The 18,726-nt window shown below is 47.3% G+C and overlaps 1 protein-coding gene and 1 long non-coding RNA gene across 2 annotated transcripts; both read left to right on the top strand.

Moving 5' to 3' along the window:
• The first annotated feature begins 4,615 nt into the window (after positions 1–4,615).
• Dynll2 (dynein light chain LC8-type 2) lies at positions 4,616–11,823 on the top strand. The gene is made up of 3 exons (XM_048365697.1): positions 4,616–4,787; positions 8,245–8,383; positions 11,349–11,823. Exons 2-3 carry the CDS (start codon positions 8,252–8,254, stop codon positions 11,484–11,486), a joined length of 270 nt encoding a protein of 89 aa, XP_048221654.1. The 5' UTR covers positions 4,616–4,787; positions 8,245–8,251; the 3' UTR covers positions 11,487–11,823.
• Positions 11,824–11,929: 106 nt separating this feature from the next.
• Positions 11,930–17,550, top strand: LOC125365550. The gene is made up of 3 exons (XR_007213722.1): positions 11,930–12,800; positions 16,384–16,387; positions 17,538–17,550. It is a non-coding gene; the product is annotated as an uncharacterized LOC125365550 (long non-coding RNA).
• The last annotated feature ends 1,176 nt before the right edge of the window (positions 17,551–18,726 follow it).

Genomic DNA, 18,726 nt, shown 5'->3' with positions numbered 1-18,726 from the left:
AGTCTGGTGCTCTACCATGTGAGCCACACTTTCACTTCTGGCTTTTTGCTGGTTAGTTGAAGATGAGTCATTTGGGTTTATCTGCCTGAACTGGCTTTGAGCAGGGATCCTCAGATCTCAGCCTCCAGAGTAGCTAGGAGTGAGCTTCAGGTTTTGTGTTTTGTGTTTTTTGTTTCTGTCAGTCATGGGGCTTGAACTCTAGGCCCGGGCACTGTCCCTGAGCTCTTCAGCTCAAGGCTAGCTCTCTACAAATTTGAGCCACAGTGCTACTTCCAGTTTTCTGGTGGTTAATTGGAGATAAGAGTCTCACAGATTTTCCTGCCTGGGCTGGCAGTGAACAGAGATCCTCAGATCTCAGCCTCCTGAGTAGCTAGGATAACAGGCATCTGTCAAGCTGCAGTTTTGGTAGACTGTTACATTGTAGGTTTGGGGTAGAAGATCCTAGAATGGAAGCAGGGAAACAAGTGGAAGAGGTGGTAAATGCCTGATGTAGGGCTTTTGTCATGAGAATGAAAGGCATGGGTTGGGAAAACAGCCAAGCAGCAAGCAGTGATGGAGATGTGGTGGGCAAGAGAGAGGTACAAATCTGAGGAAGCGCCTAGGTCTCTGACTAGTACGTAGGTGAATCGTGGGGCTGTGAGTGAATGCAAGAGATACAGGAAAAAGGAAACAAGTTTGGGAGTTGGTTGTTGATAGTAGCAAATGTTTATTCATCATCTATATGGACCAGGTATTGGGCCAAGAGTTTTTGTGCATGTTTCTTCAACTCTAACAGTAGATATTATTGTTGTCAATTTGTAAGATTAGGAAAATGAAACTTTGAGATGATGAATAGCTTGAGCAAATCTGCACAGTTGTGATTGATGGAAAGAGGTTAGAATCAAGGCATCCTCACTCCAGAACAATACTGTGGGGTTTATGTGAAGAGTTTGGAGAGCCTCAAGGCACCCATAGTAGATAGGTCTGGGCATAGCAACGTCCCAAGATCCAGACAATGGCAAAGACCATGCATGTAGATGAAACTTCTAAACTGAGCAGTAACTGGACCTTGGAGACCCCGGAAATTAAAGTAGGCTAAGGGACCCCCATAAGAGCCCAAAACAACAGTCATCTTTGGTTTTTAAACTGATAAGACATGACTGTTATCTGGGTATCAGAAGCGTGGGCAATCTTAAAAAGTAGTGTCAAATAGAGACATCTACCAAGTTAAGTAGATATGTTAATTATCATAGTTAACCCATTGTATAGTAATTATCCTAGACAGAAAGCATTTTACATAAATGGCAATAATTTGTAGATCACAAGTGTCCCAAACTGTGTCTGGTTGAATAGTAGTTCCTGAAGATGTTGATAAATGTTTGGATAAAGAATGGTTTTTGAGCTGGGTGCCTGTGACTTATCTGTAATTCTAGCTACTCGGGAGGCTGAGATCTGAGAAACATTGTTGGAAGCCAGGGCAGGAAAGTCTGTGAGACTCATATCTCCAAGTAAACACCAAAAGCCAGAAGTGGAGGTGTGACTCAAGTGATCAAGGTACAAGCCTCAAATAAAAGCTGAGAGTATCCAGGCCCTGAGTACACACACACACACACACACACACACACACACCACTACCCACATTTCTTTCTTTCTTCTTCTTCTTTCTTTATTTTTTGCCAGTCCTGGGGCTTGAACTCAGGGTCTGAGCACTGTTCCTGGCTTCTTTTTGCTCAAGGCTAGCACTCTACCACTTGAGCCACAGCACCACTTCTGGCCTTTTATATATATGTGGTGCGGAGGAACTAAACCCAGAGTTTCATGTATACGAGGCAAGCACTCTACCACTAGGTCATATTCCTAGCCCATTACCCTTGTTTCTTAAAAATCAAGTCTTGGCTTTAACTCCTGTTATCCTCTTAGTTGAAGTTCTTAGCCCCCTATTTTCACCTCACCACAACCCACACTGCAGATCTCTTCAAGCTATTCGCCATCTCAAAGATTCATTTTCCTAATCTTACAAATTACAACCACTCTTTCCTTAGTCTATTCCAGGGAAGGGGTTGTGCACACTTATAAAAGGTCATCTGGGGGCTGGGGATATAGCCTAGTGGCAAGAGTGCCTGCCTCGGATACACGAGGCCCTAGGTTCGATTCCCCAGCACCACATATACAGAAAACGGCCAGAAGCGGCACTGTGGCTCAAGTGGCAGAGTGCTAGCCTTGAGCGGGAAGAAGCCAGGGACAGTGCTCAGGCCCTGAGTCCAAGGCCCAGGACTGGCCAAAAAAAAAAAAAAAAAGGTCATCTGGTCATTCCCCTGTATCGATGTACATAAACATGGAGTGCAGGCTCCATTTCAGCCCTCACAAGATCCTTCCATTGGTAGTCCTTGGGCAGTGAACATCCTGCACAGGGATACACAGCAGTTCTGACCTTTAGGACTTGAAATGGGCTAGAAGCTAATAGCTGTTTGTGAAAGCGCTCTCTTTCTCCAAGCATCCCAAAAGCCACATATGGCCTAGTGGTAATGTGCTCGGCTCGTATACATGAAGCCCTGGGTTTGACTCCTCAGCACAGAAAAAGCCTGAAGTGGCGCTGTGGCTCAAGTGGTAGAGTGCTAGCCTTGAGCAAAAAGAAGCCAGGGACAGTGCTCAGGCCCTGAGTTCAAGGCCCAGGACTGGCGAAACAAACCAAACAACCCAACAAAACCCAACAAAAAGCCACAGCAGACAAACCAACCTTCCTCCTCCCTTTCCTTCCCACCTTTGCCCCACCCTCCATTCATGAATTGGGAGGCTGAAGTCAGAATACCTTTTGTGTGAAGGGCCTTGCCTCAGGAGTCACTTGTGGTGGTTGGGAAAAGACAGAGCTGAAGGAAGCAGAGGCCAGACCTGACAGTTTCCAAGACATGAACTGAACACCAAGTTACGATGCTCTCAGTCAGAGCAGGTCAGGCCCCGAATAAGTCTGACTTAAGATCACGATTGAGGGTAGGGAAGGGGAAAAAGATGGACATGAGCTATCTCTAGTAGTTTGCTAATCCCCAGTGTGGGCAGAATTACTACTGGTGAAGGCTTACTACTCCTTTAGGTAGGCACCTGGTGAATGACATAGTCTGGGAAGAAAAACCTAATTTTTAGGTGTCTTTAGGGGAGGAATGCGGATCATATGGGACAGACATACTTCCAATGTGCACGCACTCTCTGTGTGTGCCACTCTTCAGTCTACTAGCCAAGTCTAGCCCAACCTGAGCTGATCTGGCAAAGGCTCTAACCTCTCTGGAGCCTGGTTCTGTCTATGAAGTGAGGGATAAGGTGGAGTGATGTGTGTGTGTGTGTGTGTGTGTGTGTGTGTGTGTGTGTGTGCTGGTACTGGGGCTTGAACTCAGTGTCTTGGGCACTCTCCCTGAGCTTTTGTGCTCAAGGCTAGTTCTCTACCACTTAAGCCACAGCTCCATTTCCAGCTTTTTGGTAGTTAATTGGAGACAATAGTCTCAGGACTTTGCTGCCTGGGATGGCTTTGAACTACTATCCTCAGATCTTTGCCTCCTAAGTAGCTAGGATTACAAGTAGGAGTCACCAGTGCCAGCTCCTCACAGGCTTTGGTTTGCACATCTAGGGGGTTCTGTTCACTCCCCTCCGGTCCTAATGGGACAGATGACAACACAGCTTACTGTTACCTCCATCCAGGAAAGGACCTGCGGGCATAAACCTGCAAGCACAGTACAGGTCTGTTTTTCAAAACAAGGCTCCCCACTCCACAATTGTGCTGAGGGTCTCTCTACGGTGCCTGAAGTTGAAGATCAGAGTTCTGGGGAGAGGCCTTCAGATTCAGGAACAAAGACCCTAGCTGGGAGGACAGAGAAGACTTTCCTGGAATGGGAGGGGAGGGGAGCCCTGGGGCCGTTCATGCCTGTATCTTTCATCTGAAAGCTGGTTGTACTCCTCCTTCCCACAGATTTGGGGCGCTAGGGGAAAAAGGGGTGTCTTGTCTTTTCATCCCAGGCCGGTGGCTTCGTGGCCTCTCCAGTCTCCTTAGAGGTTGGTATCTGAATCCCTTCCCCATCTGTTCCCCGAGTGTGACAACTCCATCCTTCCTCTCCTTTTTATTTCCTCCTTGGAGTTGGGGTCTCCAGTCTCGCCCCTGCCCCTCCCCCGCCCCGTCCCTCCTTCTGTCCCTCGGCTGGGTCTCCTAAGCCTCCCCAGCCCTGGGCGCAGGGAGTCTGCATTCTTCCTTTCCCTTCCACAGGCTCTCCTCACGTCCTCCCTCCCTCCCCCGCCCCACACCTTCTTGCCCCTCCTCCCCATTCCTTCCCCCCTCCCCCCGCCCTCCCTCCGCCCCGAGGCATTGTGGGAGGAAACAAGATGTGGGGCGAGAGCGGCGCGGGGAGAAGCCCGCAGTGCGGGGCCGGCCGGGCGCAGCCAATGGCGAGCGCGGACGGCGGCGCGCGCGGCGGGGGGGAGGCGGGGGAGGGGCGCTATTTCAGGGGGGGCCGCGCGTCGGCCGCGCTCAGCGGCGGAGCAGCGCGCAGCGGCGAGACGCCAGCGAGCAGCGAGCGAGCGAGAGGCGGGCGGGCGGGCCGGCCGGCGTCGTGAGGCGGAGCGCGGGTGGCCGGGGGGGAGAAAGGAAGCTCGCAGGGCGGGCGGGCGGCGGCGCGAGCGTTCGGCCCGGGCTTCGGGGACGCGGGACACCGCGGCGGGCGGCGGCGGCGGCTGCAGGAGGACAAGCCCAGGGGACACCGCCCCTGTCTGCGCTCTGCCTCAGCCCTTCGCGGCTCCCCCGGGGCCCGTGAGGACTCGACTCCGTGAAGGTGAGCGGGTGGTTGCGGGCGCGGCGCCCCTGCGGCCTGCTCTCCTCACGCGACGCCGGGGTCCCCGGGGCCTAGAGTAGACCCGGCTTGGCCAGCCGGCGCCCCTCCCTGCCTGTCGCGCCACCCCGTGACCCGGCGACCCCCGTGGCGCCGCGGGGAGGCCCGGGGCCGCCGCCCTCCCCCACCCCGGGAGGCTCGGCGTGCTGCGTGGAGGCCGCGGGGTGTCTGGGGGAAGAAGGGGTGGAGAGGGCTCGGGCGTGACGCGGCTCCTCCCGCCGCCGCCACCCTCCAGGGTGTCCTTCCTGCCGCCGAGGACGCCCCGTCACTCCGGCGCGGCTCTGGGCCTGGAGGGGGAGGGCGGCGGGCGGGCCGCGGCCTGCGGACCCGGCCGGGCGGCGAGGGCGGGCGGCGGGCGGTGGGGGAGGCGGGGAGGCGGATGCTTTCTCTCCGTCCCTCCCCCGCCCCCACCGGGGCTGCCCTTCGGGGCCGCGGCCCTTGGGAGGACGGGGTGGAGGAGGGCACGGCCCCCTTGGAGGTCCGGAGGGATGGAATAGGTACATTGGTGTGTGTTGGCCGAGGGAAAGGCGGTCCGTGTCGTGCCGAGGTTTAGCCTTTTTTTTTTTTTTTTTTTTAATCGCAAAACGGACTGAGGCTGGGAGCTGCCCTGGAGTGCCCCATTGCTTTTCAAAGGAGCCTCTGGCTCGTGACTGAGGCGGCTGGCTTCGGGCCCTCTGGCCATCCGTCAATCTGGAGGCCCTGATCCTTTGCTTTATTTATTTTTTTTCTTTTCCCCGGAGGAGGGGTTAGGCCGGGCATCTCCCCATCTTTTTCTCCCTGGCACCTTGCAATCTCCCTATCCTTACCTCCCCCTCCCCCGGCACCTTGGGCAGGGGTAGTTTGGGCTGGACCTTAACCTCTATCAGACTCCAGAGGGGCCAGGGGTGAAGAATCGTGGCATTGTAGTCACAAGACCAGCATTATGTAACTACAAGTTCACTCCTGGAGAGTAAGATGGCTTTTTATTACTGTGACAAAGTTCTTCCTTTGGACTTTTGAGATGAGGCAGTGGAGCAGGTGAGCTTGCTGGGAAAATGGTGCCAAGCTCACATTTGTACTTCATCATCTCCGACCAGGCCCCACCCCCACCTCTGGATTTGTAAACAGTGCCCCCTTCTGAGTGGTAACCTGGAATAGACCACCAGGTGACACTACTTCACTAATAAAAAGCCACATTGATGCCACTCTTGTACTTTGCTCAAAATTCGTTGAGGTTGCCCCATTTATTTCCATTTCAACCTTTGGTTTGGAAAAATGAAGATGTTTGCTAGCTCAAGGTCACATAGGCAGGCCTTGAACTGGATTCTTGTGACCTTTCCTCAAGCAGGCAGCTTTCACTCTTTTGGAGGCACTAACTTTCCCCCTCTGAGGTGTAGGGGTAGAGGTTGCTGATCTCTTTGCCCCAACAGTGTCTTGCTGAAGTGACCCAGCCTAGTTTGACAGTGCCAGACCTTGGATGTGGTTAAGGGCTGGAAGGTTGTGTGCATGCAGCCTGTGCTTTTAGTGCAGGCCGAAATAATAGTCATGAGTCCCTTCTCTTTCAGTTCACCCAGTGGAGAGGCTAGTGGGGACTCAGTGGTTGGAAGGATTAAAGGGACCTTTCCTTGAGCAGGCTGGACACAGGCTGTAGTCTTGTGTCAAACAGGCATGAACTGCCACTGGACTGGCCACAGAGTAGTATTTTGGGGGATAGGAAAGGGGAATTGTTGCTGCTCTCTGTGTGTTGGTCAAGGACCAAGGGCAGGATTTTGTCAGTAGCTCCATCTTCCTGCAAAGTACCTCCGTGTTGTAGACAGTGAGGCAACACTGGCTGGTCTTCTTGAGAGTCCTCTCCAACAATGCTGTGATCCAGGAAGTAGCAGACATAGGAATGTGGCTGTTCTTATGGTACTTTATAAAAGTAAAGAAAAGCTATTTCCATTTTTCTTCCAGTCTCAACATTCTTCTAAGGATAAGGTAACAATACGATAACTTTCTCTATCCTTAGATGATATTTTTTGAGTGAATAAATTTTACATGTGGAAGCAAAAATTCAGGGAAATGACAAGTCATTGGTTAGAACTGTGTCCAGAACTTCCAAAAATTTACATTGAGTTTTAAACATTTAGTGAGAAAAGTGGAGAGGCAGAATGAAGGACAGGATATGATGGCATCACTTCCAGCTTCTCTATCTTATAGGGGCATATCAGCCTTGGGTGAGAGAAAGCTACTGTTATCTTCCCTACCTACCAGACGTGGATGGCCCAGAATGTATGAATGTATGGAATGTACTCATAACTACTAACTCTGCCATTGTAGCATGTTAGTGTAAAACTATATTTTACAAAAGTGGTGGCCGAATTTGGCTGCTAGCCCCTGGTATAGAATTCTTTCGTGTTGGTAGCTGCTTTCATATAACTGTAGTTCATTCTTTTAATAACCCCCAATAGAGAGCTGACCTCATTGTTAAAATGAGAGTAATGATAACAAGTTAGTCCAGAGGACTTACCTAAGGCACAAAGATCAGAAATTACTTTCTAATTCTGCTTTGATACCAATGATGCACTACTAAGGGATAGTCTGTTTGGGTGTTATGCCACCAGTTTTATCCTTAGGATAGCTCTTAGAGTCCCCATTTTCTAGTTAATGACATGAAAACACAAAAGTTGAGTAACTTAGCAGGGAAGCTGAGATCTGAGGATCACTATTCAAGCCAGCAGGGGCTGGAAAGTCTGAGATGTTTATCTCCAGTTAATCACAGAAAAAAGCCAGAAGTGGAGAGCTGTGGCTCAAATGGTAGAAGTGCTACCCTTGAACAAAAAGAAGCTCAGGGACTGCCCAGGCCCAGAGTTTCAAGCCCCAGGACAGGCAAAAACAAAAACTGAGTGACTTGGCTAAAGATGCAGCTCAGTAATAGATTGTAATATTCTGGATATCAGTGCTGTCTAGAGTATCAGAATTAAAAACTTGTGGCCAATTATGTTTTTTCCTACTTCTAGTGCTTCCAAGGGGGTAGGGATCATGTTTCTGCTAAAAAGCTTAGGAGCTGCCTCTCCTAATGCCTCATGTCTGTGTTTTCCTTAAACTTACCCTCTGTACTGGGGCTGGGAATGTGGCTCAGTGGTAGAATGCTTGCCTAGCATGCACGAAGCTCTCAGTTTGATTCCTCAGTGCCATATAAACATAATAAGCCAGAAGTGGTGCTTTGGTTCAAATGGTAAGTACTAGCCTTGAGCAAAAGAAGCTCAAGGACAGTGCCCAGGCTTTGAGTTCAAGCCCCATGATGGGGGTGGGGGTTGGGGTGGGGGGGTAGAACTTACCCTGTGTACTCCCGGGTTCTTTTGAGGCCTCACTCCTAGCAGCTCATGTGTATTGCCTAGAGCATGATATTGTCAACCTCACCTCTCTTCTCTTACTGCAGTGTCACAATGTCTGACCGGAAGGCAGTGATCAAGAACGCAGACATGTCTGAGGACATGCAACAGGATGCTGTTGACTGTGCCACGCAGGCCATGGAGAAGTACAACATAGAGAAGGACATTGCTGCTTATATCAAAAAGGTATAAGAAAAAAAAATATACATAGTCATGCCTTTAAGTAGTTGTACAAAGAATTTTCAATTCAACATGTTAACTTACGAATACAGTACATCATGATCATCTTGATCATTGTTATCATTCTTTTCCTATCCCATCTATCTCAATTAGGAGTTTTTAATAGGAGCTCTGCTGGAGATGTGTGTTCCTTTCACAGATAATTAGTGACTACAAAGCATGGGAAGGGAATGACTGTAGCAAAGGTTCAGAATTAAATATTACTGGCTCAGCTCAGAACTATTTAGAATTAACATTAGGATAAAGTCATTTGTAAGTTTTCAGGAAACTGTACCACTTAAAATAGGATGTCCTTAAAGTAATCATCATGAGGTAGGGAGTTTGCCGCAAAAGTATTAGGTACTGTGAGGGCTGGGAATATGGCCTAGTGGCAAGAGTGCTTGCCTCATATACATGAAGCCCTAGGTTCGATTTCCTCAGCACCACATATATAGAAAATGGCCAGAAGTGACGCTGTGGCTCAAGTGGCAGAGTGCTAGCCTTGAGCAAAAAGAAGCCAGGGACAGTGCTCAGGCCCTGAGTTCAAGGCCCAGGACTGGCCAAAAAAAAAGTATTAGATACTGTGTCATCCTCTTCTCCCTATAGTGTTAAGGTAAAAATGGACTTGAATATATGCTCCCTTGGTTTCTGTGGGGAATTCAGATCCAGGACACACCCTTTGCCCTGTACTTTCTTGTGTGTGTGCCGGTCCTGGGGCTTGAACTCAGGGCCTGGGCACTGTCTCTGAGCCTCTCTGTGCTCAAGGCTAGCACTGTACCACTAAACCACATTCCCAGCCCCCCATGTACTTACATAAAATAATGTTCCTCATATAAAGTTCCTCATACAAAACGATGTATTATTTGCATATAACCTATGCATACTTTAAATACCTACATATAATGCCTAGTACAGTGCAAATATACTGTATAGTTATATTGAATTGTTTAGAGACTGACAGGACTCTACATATTCAATACAGATGTAATTTTTTTCTGAATATTTCAATCTATGGTTGGTTAAGTCCATAGATGTAAAACCCGCAGACACATAGAGCTGACTACATAATTTTTTTTTTTTTTGGCCATTCCTGGGCCTTGAACTCAGGGCCTGAGCACTGTCCCTGGCTTCCTTTTTGCTCAAGGCTAGCACTCTGCCACTTGAGCCACAGCGCCACTTCTGGCCGTTTTCTATATATGTGGTGCTGGGGAATCGAACCCAGGGCCTCATGTATACGAGGCAAGCTCTCTCGCCACTAGGCCATTTCCCCAGCCCCTGACTACATAATTTTTAAAAAATTATTAATATTAGGGGCTGGGAATATAGCCTAGTGGTAAAGTGCTCGCCTAGTATACATGAAGCCCTGGGTTCAATTTCTCAGCACCACATCTATAGAAAATAGCCAGAAGTGGTGCTCTGGCTCAAGTGGTAGAGTGCTAGCCTTGAGCAAAAAGAGGCCAGGGACAGTGCTCAGGCCCTGAGTCCAAAACCTAGGACTGGCAAAAAAAAAAAAAATATGTATATATATATATATACACACACACACACACACACACACACACACACACACACTCTCACACACTTGGTTCCTGAAAAATTTTAGTGAATGTGTAAATGAAAAAGGTTAACACTGAAAAAAAAAAAAAAAGCAGCTGAGCCAGAAGAAAGAAATGGGTACCTGGGCCACCTGACTCCTAGCCAGAATCCATGTCTACTACAAGCATAGACCCAGTTTTTGATCACCTCAGAAAAAATGGTCCATACCACTAGGATATGGTAGGTTGAATTACAGAATTTCTCCCCAGGTGGGTGGGATAAGAGGAGGAAACTGGAGTCCTAAGAAAGAAACCTGTGTATGTGTATAGAGGGTACAGAACCAATGGAGATGGCAGCTTCATGTTAAGTGATGGCCTTACCAACCTGTTTAGGGGAGAGAATGCAAAATCATAGATTCAGAGCTAGAAGAATTCTTAGATTATCTGGTCCAGCTTTCTTGTTTTGTTTCTGAAATAAGAGACCCAAGCAAGTGACTACTGTATTTCTACAGAGTCTAGATTCAAGATGGACATTTGATTTGGTTTCCTGTTTCTTAGTATGGCTTGGAATTGTGTGATGATAGGAGCTGTTAGGAAGCCAAACATTGTATGTGGGACACCCATGTGAGACAGAGAGCCTCAAGATTGACAGCATTGCTTGGTCTGTGGTGGAGAGTTATTGCCTTTTCACAGCCACAGCAGGATGCATCTAGACCTAAGCAGGCTGGGCCACAGAGTGCTAGGGAGCTGTCTGTCTGATTAGCTCACAAGGATCTAGCTGGTTTGGGGCCCCTGGTAGAAGTGTGGGAATTGCTTAACTCATGTAGATCCTTGTTCTGATATCTAGAGCCTGCATGGTGCTTCTATCGGATTGCCTTTAACATTGACTTAATAGAACTATTTCTCGGTAATTTTGATAGTTGGTCCTCAATTGCTGTCTTGGCTTTGGCATTTATAAGTGCTAGTTTAATAACATGTGAAGCAGTAGTAGACCAGTTCCTATTGACCATACTATATGGAAATGAAGTCATCCTTCATCCACTGGCTCCTCCTATTGCTTTGCTGAAGATTTACTGAGTGTGCTAGTGGTGGTGTGAGGGGGAGGAATAAGATAGAGGAAGGAGAGATGATCAGGGTGTAGAGTGCTAGAGAGTTGGCACACAGGAATAATGGAGCCTTTGTGATGTTCCATTATTCATAAGGAGAGGAGTGTCCTAACCAAACTTAGAAACTGAGCTCCTAGGGTTTGGTAGCTGAGGCCTTGGCCTAGGGGTTGGAGTAGGATAGTAACAACTGAATGTGGGTGCTGGAGTTGCAGGAAGGGAGAGACTTTAACTCTGATTTCTTATCCTTTAAGCTCTGTTAATCACCCTTCTTCTCCCCCTTTTATTCTTTAGGAATTTGACAAGAAATATAACCCTACCTGGCATTGTATTGTTGGCCGAAATTTTGGCAGCTACGTCACACATGAGACAAAGCACTTCATCTATTTTTACTTGGGTCAAGTTGCAATCCTCCTCTTCAAGTCAGGCTAGGTGGCCATGATGAAGGTGTCAGTGGCGGCGGCAGCGATGGCAAGCAGGCGGCGTTGCTGGGACTGTTTTGCACTGGGGCCAGCATCAGGATGTCCTCTCCAATGGCTGTGCTACTGCATGGACTGTATACTCGATTTCATGTGTATGTCGCAGTAAACAAAACCAAACTTCTTTCTGTTTAGTTGCCTGGGGAAGAAGGCTGCTTTATGTTTTATTTTTTGAAATTTAAAAAAAGTGTTTTGTTTTTTTTTTTTTGGTTGTATTGCACTAGGAATCTCTCCCCCCTCCTCCTTTTTCTCTTTCTCTTCCTATACAAAATAAAAGTTCCTCAACAAAGCCTCAAAGACTAGGAGGGCTGAGGAAAACAGATATCTGGAAGTAGAACTAACTGCAGCTTCCTCTTCCTGGTGGTGGATGCTGCTTTAGGAGGAGGGCCTGGGAGACTGCTGGAGGACTGCATTAGGATTCACAAGGAGAGAGTGGTAGGGAGGAGGAGGGTGGGGGGAATTGATCTAGTACCAGGGAGAATATTCCACTGAACTGTGATTTTATGGCTTAGGGCAGGGTGTGGGGTGGGGGTGGATTCTTTAAAGGGCCCTGCAATGTGTTCCTCTGTGGTGTGTGGGAGTGGGGAGCAGACTTGTCTTGCTGTCTTTGTCAGGATTTCTAAGTAAGGGCTGTGTCTTTGTGGATTACCTTTTCTTCCTGCCAGAGATCACATTAGGAAGATGTTGGGGATAGATTTAGCTTGATTTGTTTTCTTTGTTCTTTTCTTCTGTCTGCTCCCTGCTTAACCCTTGGTTTTCTCATTCCTCTGGAGTTCTCTTAGAGCAGCCCCTGTTGTTAGTTGGCTGGCAAGGGAATTTCTGATGACTGTAGTTCCTTAGTTAGGTCTTAGCAATCAAACCAAATCAATGTCTCCCTTTATGTTTCTTCGTGTGTGTGTGTGTGTGTGTGTGTGTGTGTGTGTGTGTGTGTTCGTTCAGGGTAGAGGGGAGGGAGGGGGCAGAACAGGTGGAATCTAGGTGTATGGGTAGGTAGGGGGCATGGTTAGTTCTAAGTGAGTCTTTTGGCATGTCTGTGTGGGAGTGGATACAAGTGTTACCACCTCCCACTCCCCAGTCATCTAGATCAGATTTTCTGCCCTATTTGGTTGCCTGCTCCCTGAGAAGGCTTTGGGACAAGATGGCTATGCTGCTGTCTGCCTTGGAGCTGGGTCTCTGTGGAGGGGAAAAGTGACTTTGCAGATGGTTACAGCCTCTGGTGGGGAGGTAGGATGGAAGTAATAAAGGGCAGGGAAGAGCTTCAGTGGAGGTGAGTCTTGCAGTGATGAAGTCCCACATATTAGTAGATTAGTGGAGCTGAGTGGGAGGAGATCTCAGGAGGATGCAAAGAAAATTTTGGCTATTGAAGACCTAGGAATGGGGTGGGGTTGTCATTGCTGATTGAGCTGCTGATTCTGATGAATCCCATTCAAAATTCATCTGTAGGGTTGACACTGAAGGGTGGGGTTGGGGGATTTAGCTCATTTTTCTTTTTTTCCAGTCCATTCTTGGGGTTGGTGAGGAAGCAGAATGTCCCTTCCCCAAGCTCTTTAGTGTATGCTGAGTCTTCTTTTTAATGCTATCAGGAGAGGGTGGGAACTAGGGTGGTGACTGAGTTCCCCATTCAAGCCCTTCAGTGGGTACAAAATTGTTTGATTTTAGGTTTTATTTTTTTATGAATGTCCAAATCTGTGTTTCTTCCTGCCCTCCCAAACTTTGTGTGGCCAGTTGGAAGTGTCTGGTTTGTGTTCATTTCTCCCTCATTTCTGGAGCAGGACTGAGACCCTGCCACATCTCCTATGCTCTGCATCCATGCCTCTTTTGGACATTAAAGGTCGATTGATGCACCTCTAAACTGTTTGGGTTTTTTTGGAGAGTGAAAGGTTGGCTGAATAGCATTGATGCTACATACTGAGGAGGGGAGGGGAGGAGGTGGGGTTGTATATGTGTGTGTGTTTGTGTGTGTGTGTGAGAGAGAGACAAGTACCTAGGGTGGAATAGAAGAATAATGTGTTAACTAGGAAACAAAATGGCCAGCGAACTGTTAGAAGTAGGTAGAGAGTTCCTATCTCTATTGACTGATGTTAGACAGTGACGGTAAGGTCCCAAGAAATTGAGAAAAGTGATTGGGACATGGTGTGGTGGTACACATCAGTAATCCCAGCACTTGGGAGGATGCAACTAGAGGATCAAGAGTTCCACACTGGGGCTAAGAATATGGCTACTTCGTGGTAGAGTGCTTACCGTGCATGCATGAAGCCCTGGGCTCCATTCTTCAGTACCACACAAACAGAAAAAGCTGGAAGTGGCTCAAGTGGCAGAGTGCTTGAGCAAAAAGAAGCACAGGGACTATGCAGGCCCTGAGTTCAAACTCCAGGACTGGCCAAAAGTTCCAAGCCAGCCTGGGTTGTTCAGTTAGTCCCAGTCTCAAAAAGCAAGACACATGCAAGGCCTTCAGTTCATTCCCCAGTACTGCCAAAATAAAACTGACTATAGAACCTAAACTTCTGTTACTGACTTTGCTGGTATAATAGATACAGTTAATGATAAAAATGATAGGGCTGCAGTCTTGTGGGTAAGGGGCAGAATATATTAGACCACATTGGACTTTATCTGTGATGATAGATAGCTCTAGGGCCAGAACTCATCTACTACTTGTTCTAATAGAAGTAATGTCAGATGTCATCTGTAGATGACATATTCTGCCAAAGTAGGTGTGTCACTCCTGGAAGGCTGATCCTATAGGGCTTTCTGGAGAGCAGCAGCCATCTTGTGGGCCCTGGAAGGGGGAGATGTGAGAGTGGGTCACAGAAGGGGCTGTGGAGTATAGCCAGGAATTGTGGAATTGCAGCATTCAGTTACAACAGGCTGGACAGAGACGATGTCCAAGTGTCAATATCCATGTCTGTCTTACCTCAATCTCTAGTCTTTTTTTCCCGCCAGTCCTGGGCCTTGGACTCAGGGCCTGAGCACTGTCCTGGCTTCTTTTTGCTCAAGGCTAGCACTCTGCCACTTGAGCCACAGCGCCACTTCTGGCCATTTTTTTATATATGTGGTGCTGGGGAATCGAACCCAGGGCTTCATGTATACGAGGCAAGCACTCTTGCCACTAGGCCATATTCCCAGCCCCTCAATCTCTAGTCTTCTGAGATCTCCATTTAACTGAATCCAACTATAAAGCAGATTACAAACATGATGCCAGGGCTGCAGTCTTCAGGGGTCATTGTCCTCCCGCACCCTCCCCACCCTAGCTCCTAGGGACGATAAGCAAGAGGAGAGTGGGAGTGAATCTTAAGAGGGACAAACTGAATCTAACCAGCAGAAATGTTTGCTGCCATGGTGTGGTCAGTCCTTGTTCTATGAATTCTAGTGGCCTCTAGCTGAGACCTGAGGTGTGTGCCCTAATTCCCTTCACTTTCAGATCTTTGGTCAAACATCCTTTTTAACAGAGGAGCCCATCAGTATCTACCTTACTCACTTAATTTTGTATACCTCCTGTCAATGCTTGACCTACTTGTTTACTTGTTCACCCATAACTAGAATATAAGCTCCATGAGTGCTTTTTCTCTCTGTCTCTTTAATTTTTGGTCAGACATGGGGCTTGAACTCAGGGCCTGGGCACTGTCCTTAAGCTCTTTGAGCCATAGTGCCACTTTCACTTGTGGTTAATGGGAGATAAGAATATCATGAACTTTACTTCCTGGGCTGGCTTCAACCTTGGTCCTCAGATCTCAGCCTCCTGAGTAGCTAGTATTACAGGTGTGAACCACCAGCCAGGCACTGGTGGCTCATGCCTATAATCTTAGATTCTCAAGAGGCTAAGATCTGAGGATCATGGTTCAAAGTCAGCCTGGACAGGAAAGTCCATGAGACTCTTAACTCCAATTAACCTCCAGAAAACTGGAAGCAGAGCTGTGTCTTAAAGTAGTAGAGTAGCATTGAGCAAAAAGCTTAGGGACAGCACTCAGTCCCTGAGCTCAAGTCTCACAACCAACAGCAGAAAGCTCAAGGACAGCATCCAGGCCCCGACTTCAAGCCCCAGGAGTAGCAACCACAAGGTGCTGGCTACCTTGGGTTTTGCAGAAACTGGTAGTGTGGGAAGAATACAGAACCTAGAATCATAAGACCTGGGATTGAGTCCCAGTTTCAACACTTGTATGATCTTGGACAAGTTGCTTGAGCTCTCTAAGCTTCAATTCCATCTGTAAAATAGATAAAAGGTTTCTTTTCTAGGGAATGGTTTGGAGAAACAAATGGCACTTATATGAAAATGCTTTGAAATTAGGAAGGGATGATGATTATTTAAATGAAGATGAAGATAATAGGGAGTCTAATAAAGCCTAGAGAGAAAATAAACGTTCTAGATAGATACTCCCTGAGTGTCCCCATTCCCAGTTCTCCCCACAATCCATTACACCAGCCATCTCTCTTCCTGCCTAGCCACACACATATTTTGGGGAAAGGAATCAAAGACCTGACAAATTTATCTAAGGTCATACCGATACTTGGGAGCATTTAGAACGTGGAACTTAAGTCTCCTGACTCCCAGGCCAGGTTTGATCCTGGCTTGAGGTAACAAGAGGGACTAGTTCATCACTATGTTCGGACTCCTCTGCTGAACTCTGGAGGGGCCTGTACTTGGTGCCGCACATACAGATTATTAGGTTTTAGTATATATACACAAACTTGTGCCACCAGGACCACTAATTCCAGAACATTTTCACCCTGAAGACACCCTGTACCTAATGTAGTCACTCTTCATATCCCCTTCCCCATCTTGGTAGGAATGAATTCCAGTAGGCCAGCACTCTACCACTTGGGCTACAGCACTACTCCCCTTTTGCTATGGGAAGCTTGGTAACTTTGCTTGGGCTAACGAACTTGTGATCCTCCAACTCTGCCTCCTGAGTAGCTGAGATTATAGCCATGCCAGGCTCTACTTTTCTGTGTATTAAAATCTAGACTGAATTGACATTTTTTTCCTTTTTCTTAAAAGGTCAAATAGTAAATATTGTTGGCCTGTGGGCCATATCATATGTCTATGTAGTTATCTTGCCTACTGAACTACCACCCTAGCAAAAAAAAGCAGCTATAGACAATATATAAACAGATGTGCATGGCTGTGTCCCAATAAACAGGCAAGGGGCAAGATTTGACTGTGGACCATAGTATGTCCATCCCTAATCTAGACAATACAGTCACATTCAATATCCCAAAGGTACAAAAGGTGAATTTTCCCTCTTGCCGCTGTCATGTAGCCATTGTAGCACTTGGTGTCAGGTTGGAGAGTTACTCCTGATGCAGGTCACAACAGCTGAGAGCAAACTGCTCCTAGGGTCTTTACTAGCAGGCACTGAAAAACACAAAGCATTTGTTATACCAAAAGCTAGGTGCAAATGCTAGAGAATATGTTGACAAGGACAAGGACTTATTTCAGGAAAGGCCTAGAAGCTTCCAGGTCATTCCTGCAGTGTGGGCCGGGAATGTGAAGCCCTGAGATACCCTTCTCTTCCCTTGCCTTCTCTAGAGCAGTTGTTCACCCTCCTGAATTGAGTAGCAGCTAGGGACTGTGGCTACTGCTAGTGCCCCACATGCTGGATGAAAAGAAGGCCACAGAAAACCTGTGTGGTAATGTTTGTTGCTTTTAGCCACTAAGTTTTGAAGTCATTTATGTAGCAATAGATAACTAACTAATCCACGGAGTCCGTAAGGATTTGTACAAATGGGGAATATATGTGAAACATACAGCAATAGTAGGACACTATAACAAATGGTAGCAGTACATAGTACTTGCCCCAGCTAGAAAAAGCCCCCTCAGATCCCTCTAACCATACAAGTACCTCTTACTATTTGCACACTTGTCTTGTTCACTTCCATACATTTAACCTCCACATTGCAGGTTCCAAGTGTGCATTTGTGAAAAGAGCAAATAATAAGGTGGGAAACAGCTATTAAACTTAAAAAAAATGCCCCTAGCTTACTTTTAGAAATCCATCCTAAAAAGCAGAGTGGAGGTGAAAGCCACATGTCCAAGGCCATGTAACATTGCTGATAACAGCCTGGGAAGCAACCTTGGAAACAGCAGGATGGATTAGGGGAATGGGTGAATGAATTGTGATACATCCATCCCCTGGAATAGTATGTGGCTCTTAAAGGATGAGTTCAGGCTGGGCACCAGCGGCTCACCCCTGTAATCCCAGCTACTCAGGAGGCTGAGATCTGCGGATTGTAGTTCATAACCAGCCAGGGCAGGAAATTCCATGAGATTCTTATCTCCAATTAATCACCCTGAAGCTGCAAGTTGAGCTTGAGTAAAAAAGCTAAGGGACAGTGTGCAGACCCTGAGTTCAAGCCCCAGGATTGGCACCAAAAAGAAAGAAGAAAAGAATGAGTTGAGGATTTATTGACCTGAAAGTGCATGCAATGTTTTAAAAGAAAAGAAATTATCTAAGTGTTGGTGATGTGCATCTGTAATCATGAGTTCAAGGCCAGCCTGAGCTACTTAGAGGGATCCATTAAAAATAAGAAATTCCAGGAACTCCTAATAAGATAATTTTGTTATATTAAGCGTGCATAAGAATGAAACAGGAGGGCTGGGGATATGGCCTAGTGGCAAGAGTGCCTGCCTCATATACATGAGGCTCTGGGTTCGATTCCCCAGCACCACATATACAGAAAATGGCCAGAAGTGGTGCTGTGGCTCAAGTGGCAGAGTGCTAGCCTTGAGCAAAAAGAAGCCAGGGACAGTGCTCAGGCCCTGAGTCCAAGCCCCAGGACTGGCCAAAAAAAAACAAAAACAAACAAAGAATGAAACAGGATAAAAAAAAAACATGCATAAAGCTCTCATGTGACTATGAAACTAGAAGCAAATTTACAAATTAAATAGAAAAATAGCAAAACTGTGAAATTCAAGTGAATGATACTAGTTAATGTTTCTCTGTGTTGTGATTCAAAGACATATTTCCTACCAGAAATGAGTGCCTGCTGCCAGCCATGTCCCAGATTCATCTCCTGTGCATATCCTGTGTGTGCGCCTGGTCATCGCTTATTTCCCCCTACTTTTCTGTGGCTTGAGCCCCCTACAGCCTTCCCTTGTAAGAATACATCAGAGGCCATTTGGTTTCCTTGCAACGTGAGAGCACCATTAGGTATCAGGTCTATCTCTGAAACTCCCCCCACTCCCTACTTGGCACTGA

This window comes from Perognathus longimembris, chromosome 17, assembly GCF_023159225.1.
Source record: "Perognathus longimembris pacificus isolate PPM17 chromosome 17, ASM2315922v1, whole genome shotgun sequence".
Classification (NCBI taxonomy): Eukaryota; Metazoa; Chordata; class Mammalia; order Rodentia; family Heteromyidae; genus Perognathus; species Perognathus longimembris.
The sequence above is the reverse complement of the archived record's forward strand: the minus strand, read 5'-3'. Positions and strand labels throughout refer to the sequence as shown.

What these genes read in the sequence shown, in the direction of transcription:
- Dynll2 (XM_048365697.1), top strand. Translation starts at nt 8,252, where the DNA reads ATGTCTGACCGGAAGGCAGTGATCAAGAACGCAGACATGTCTGAGGAC. An exon ending in TTGCTGCTTATATCAAAAAG is followed by an intron (nt 8,384 to 11,348) that starts GTATAAGAAAAA and finishes TTTATTCTTTAG; the next exon opens with GAATTTGACAAGAAATATAA.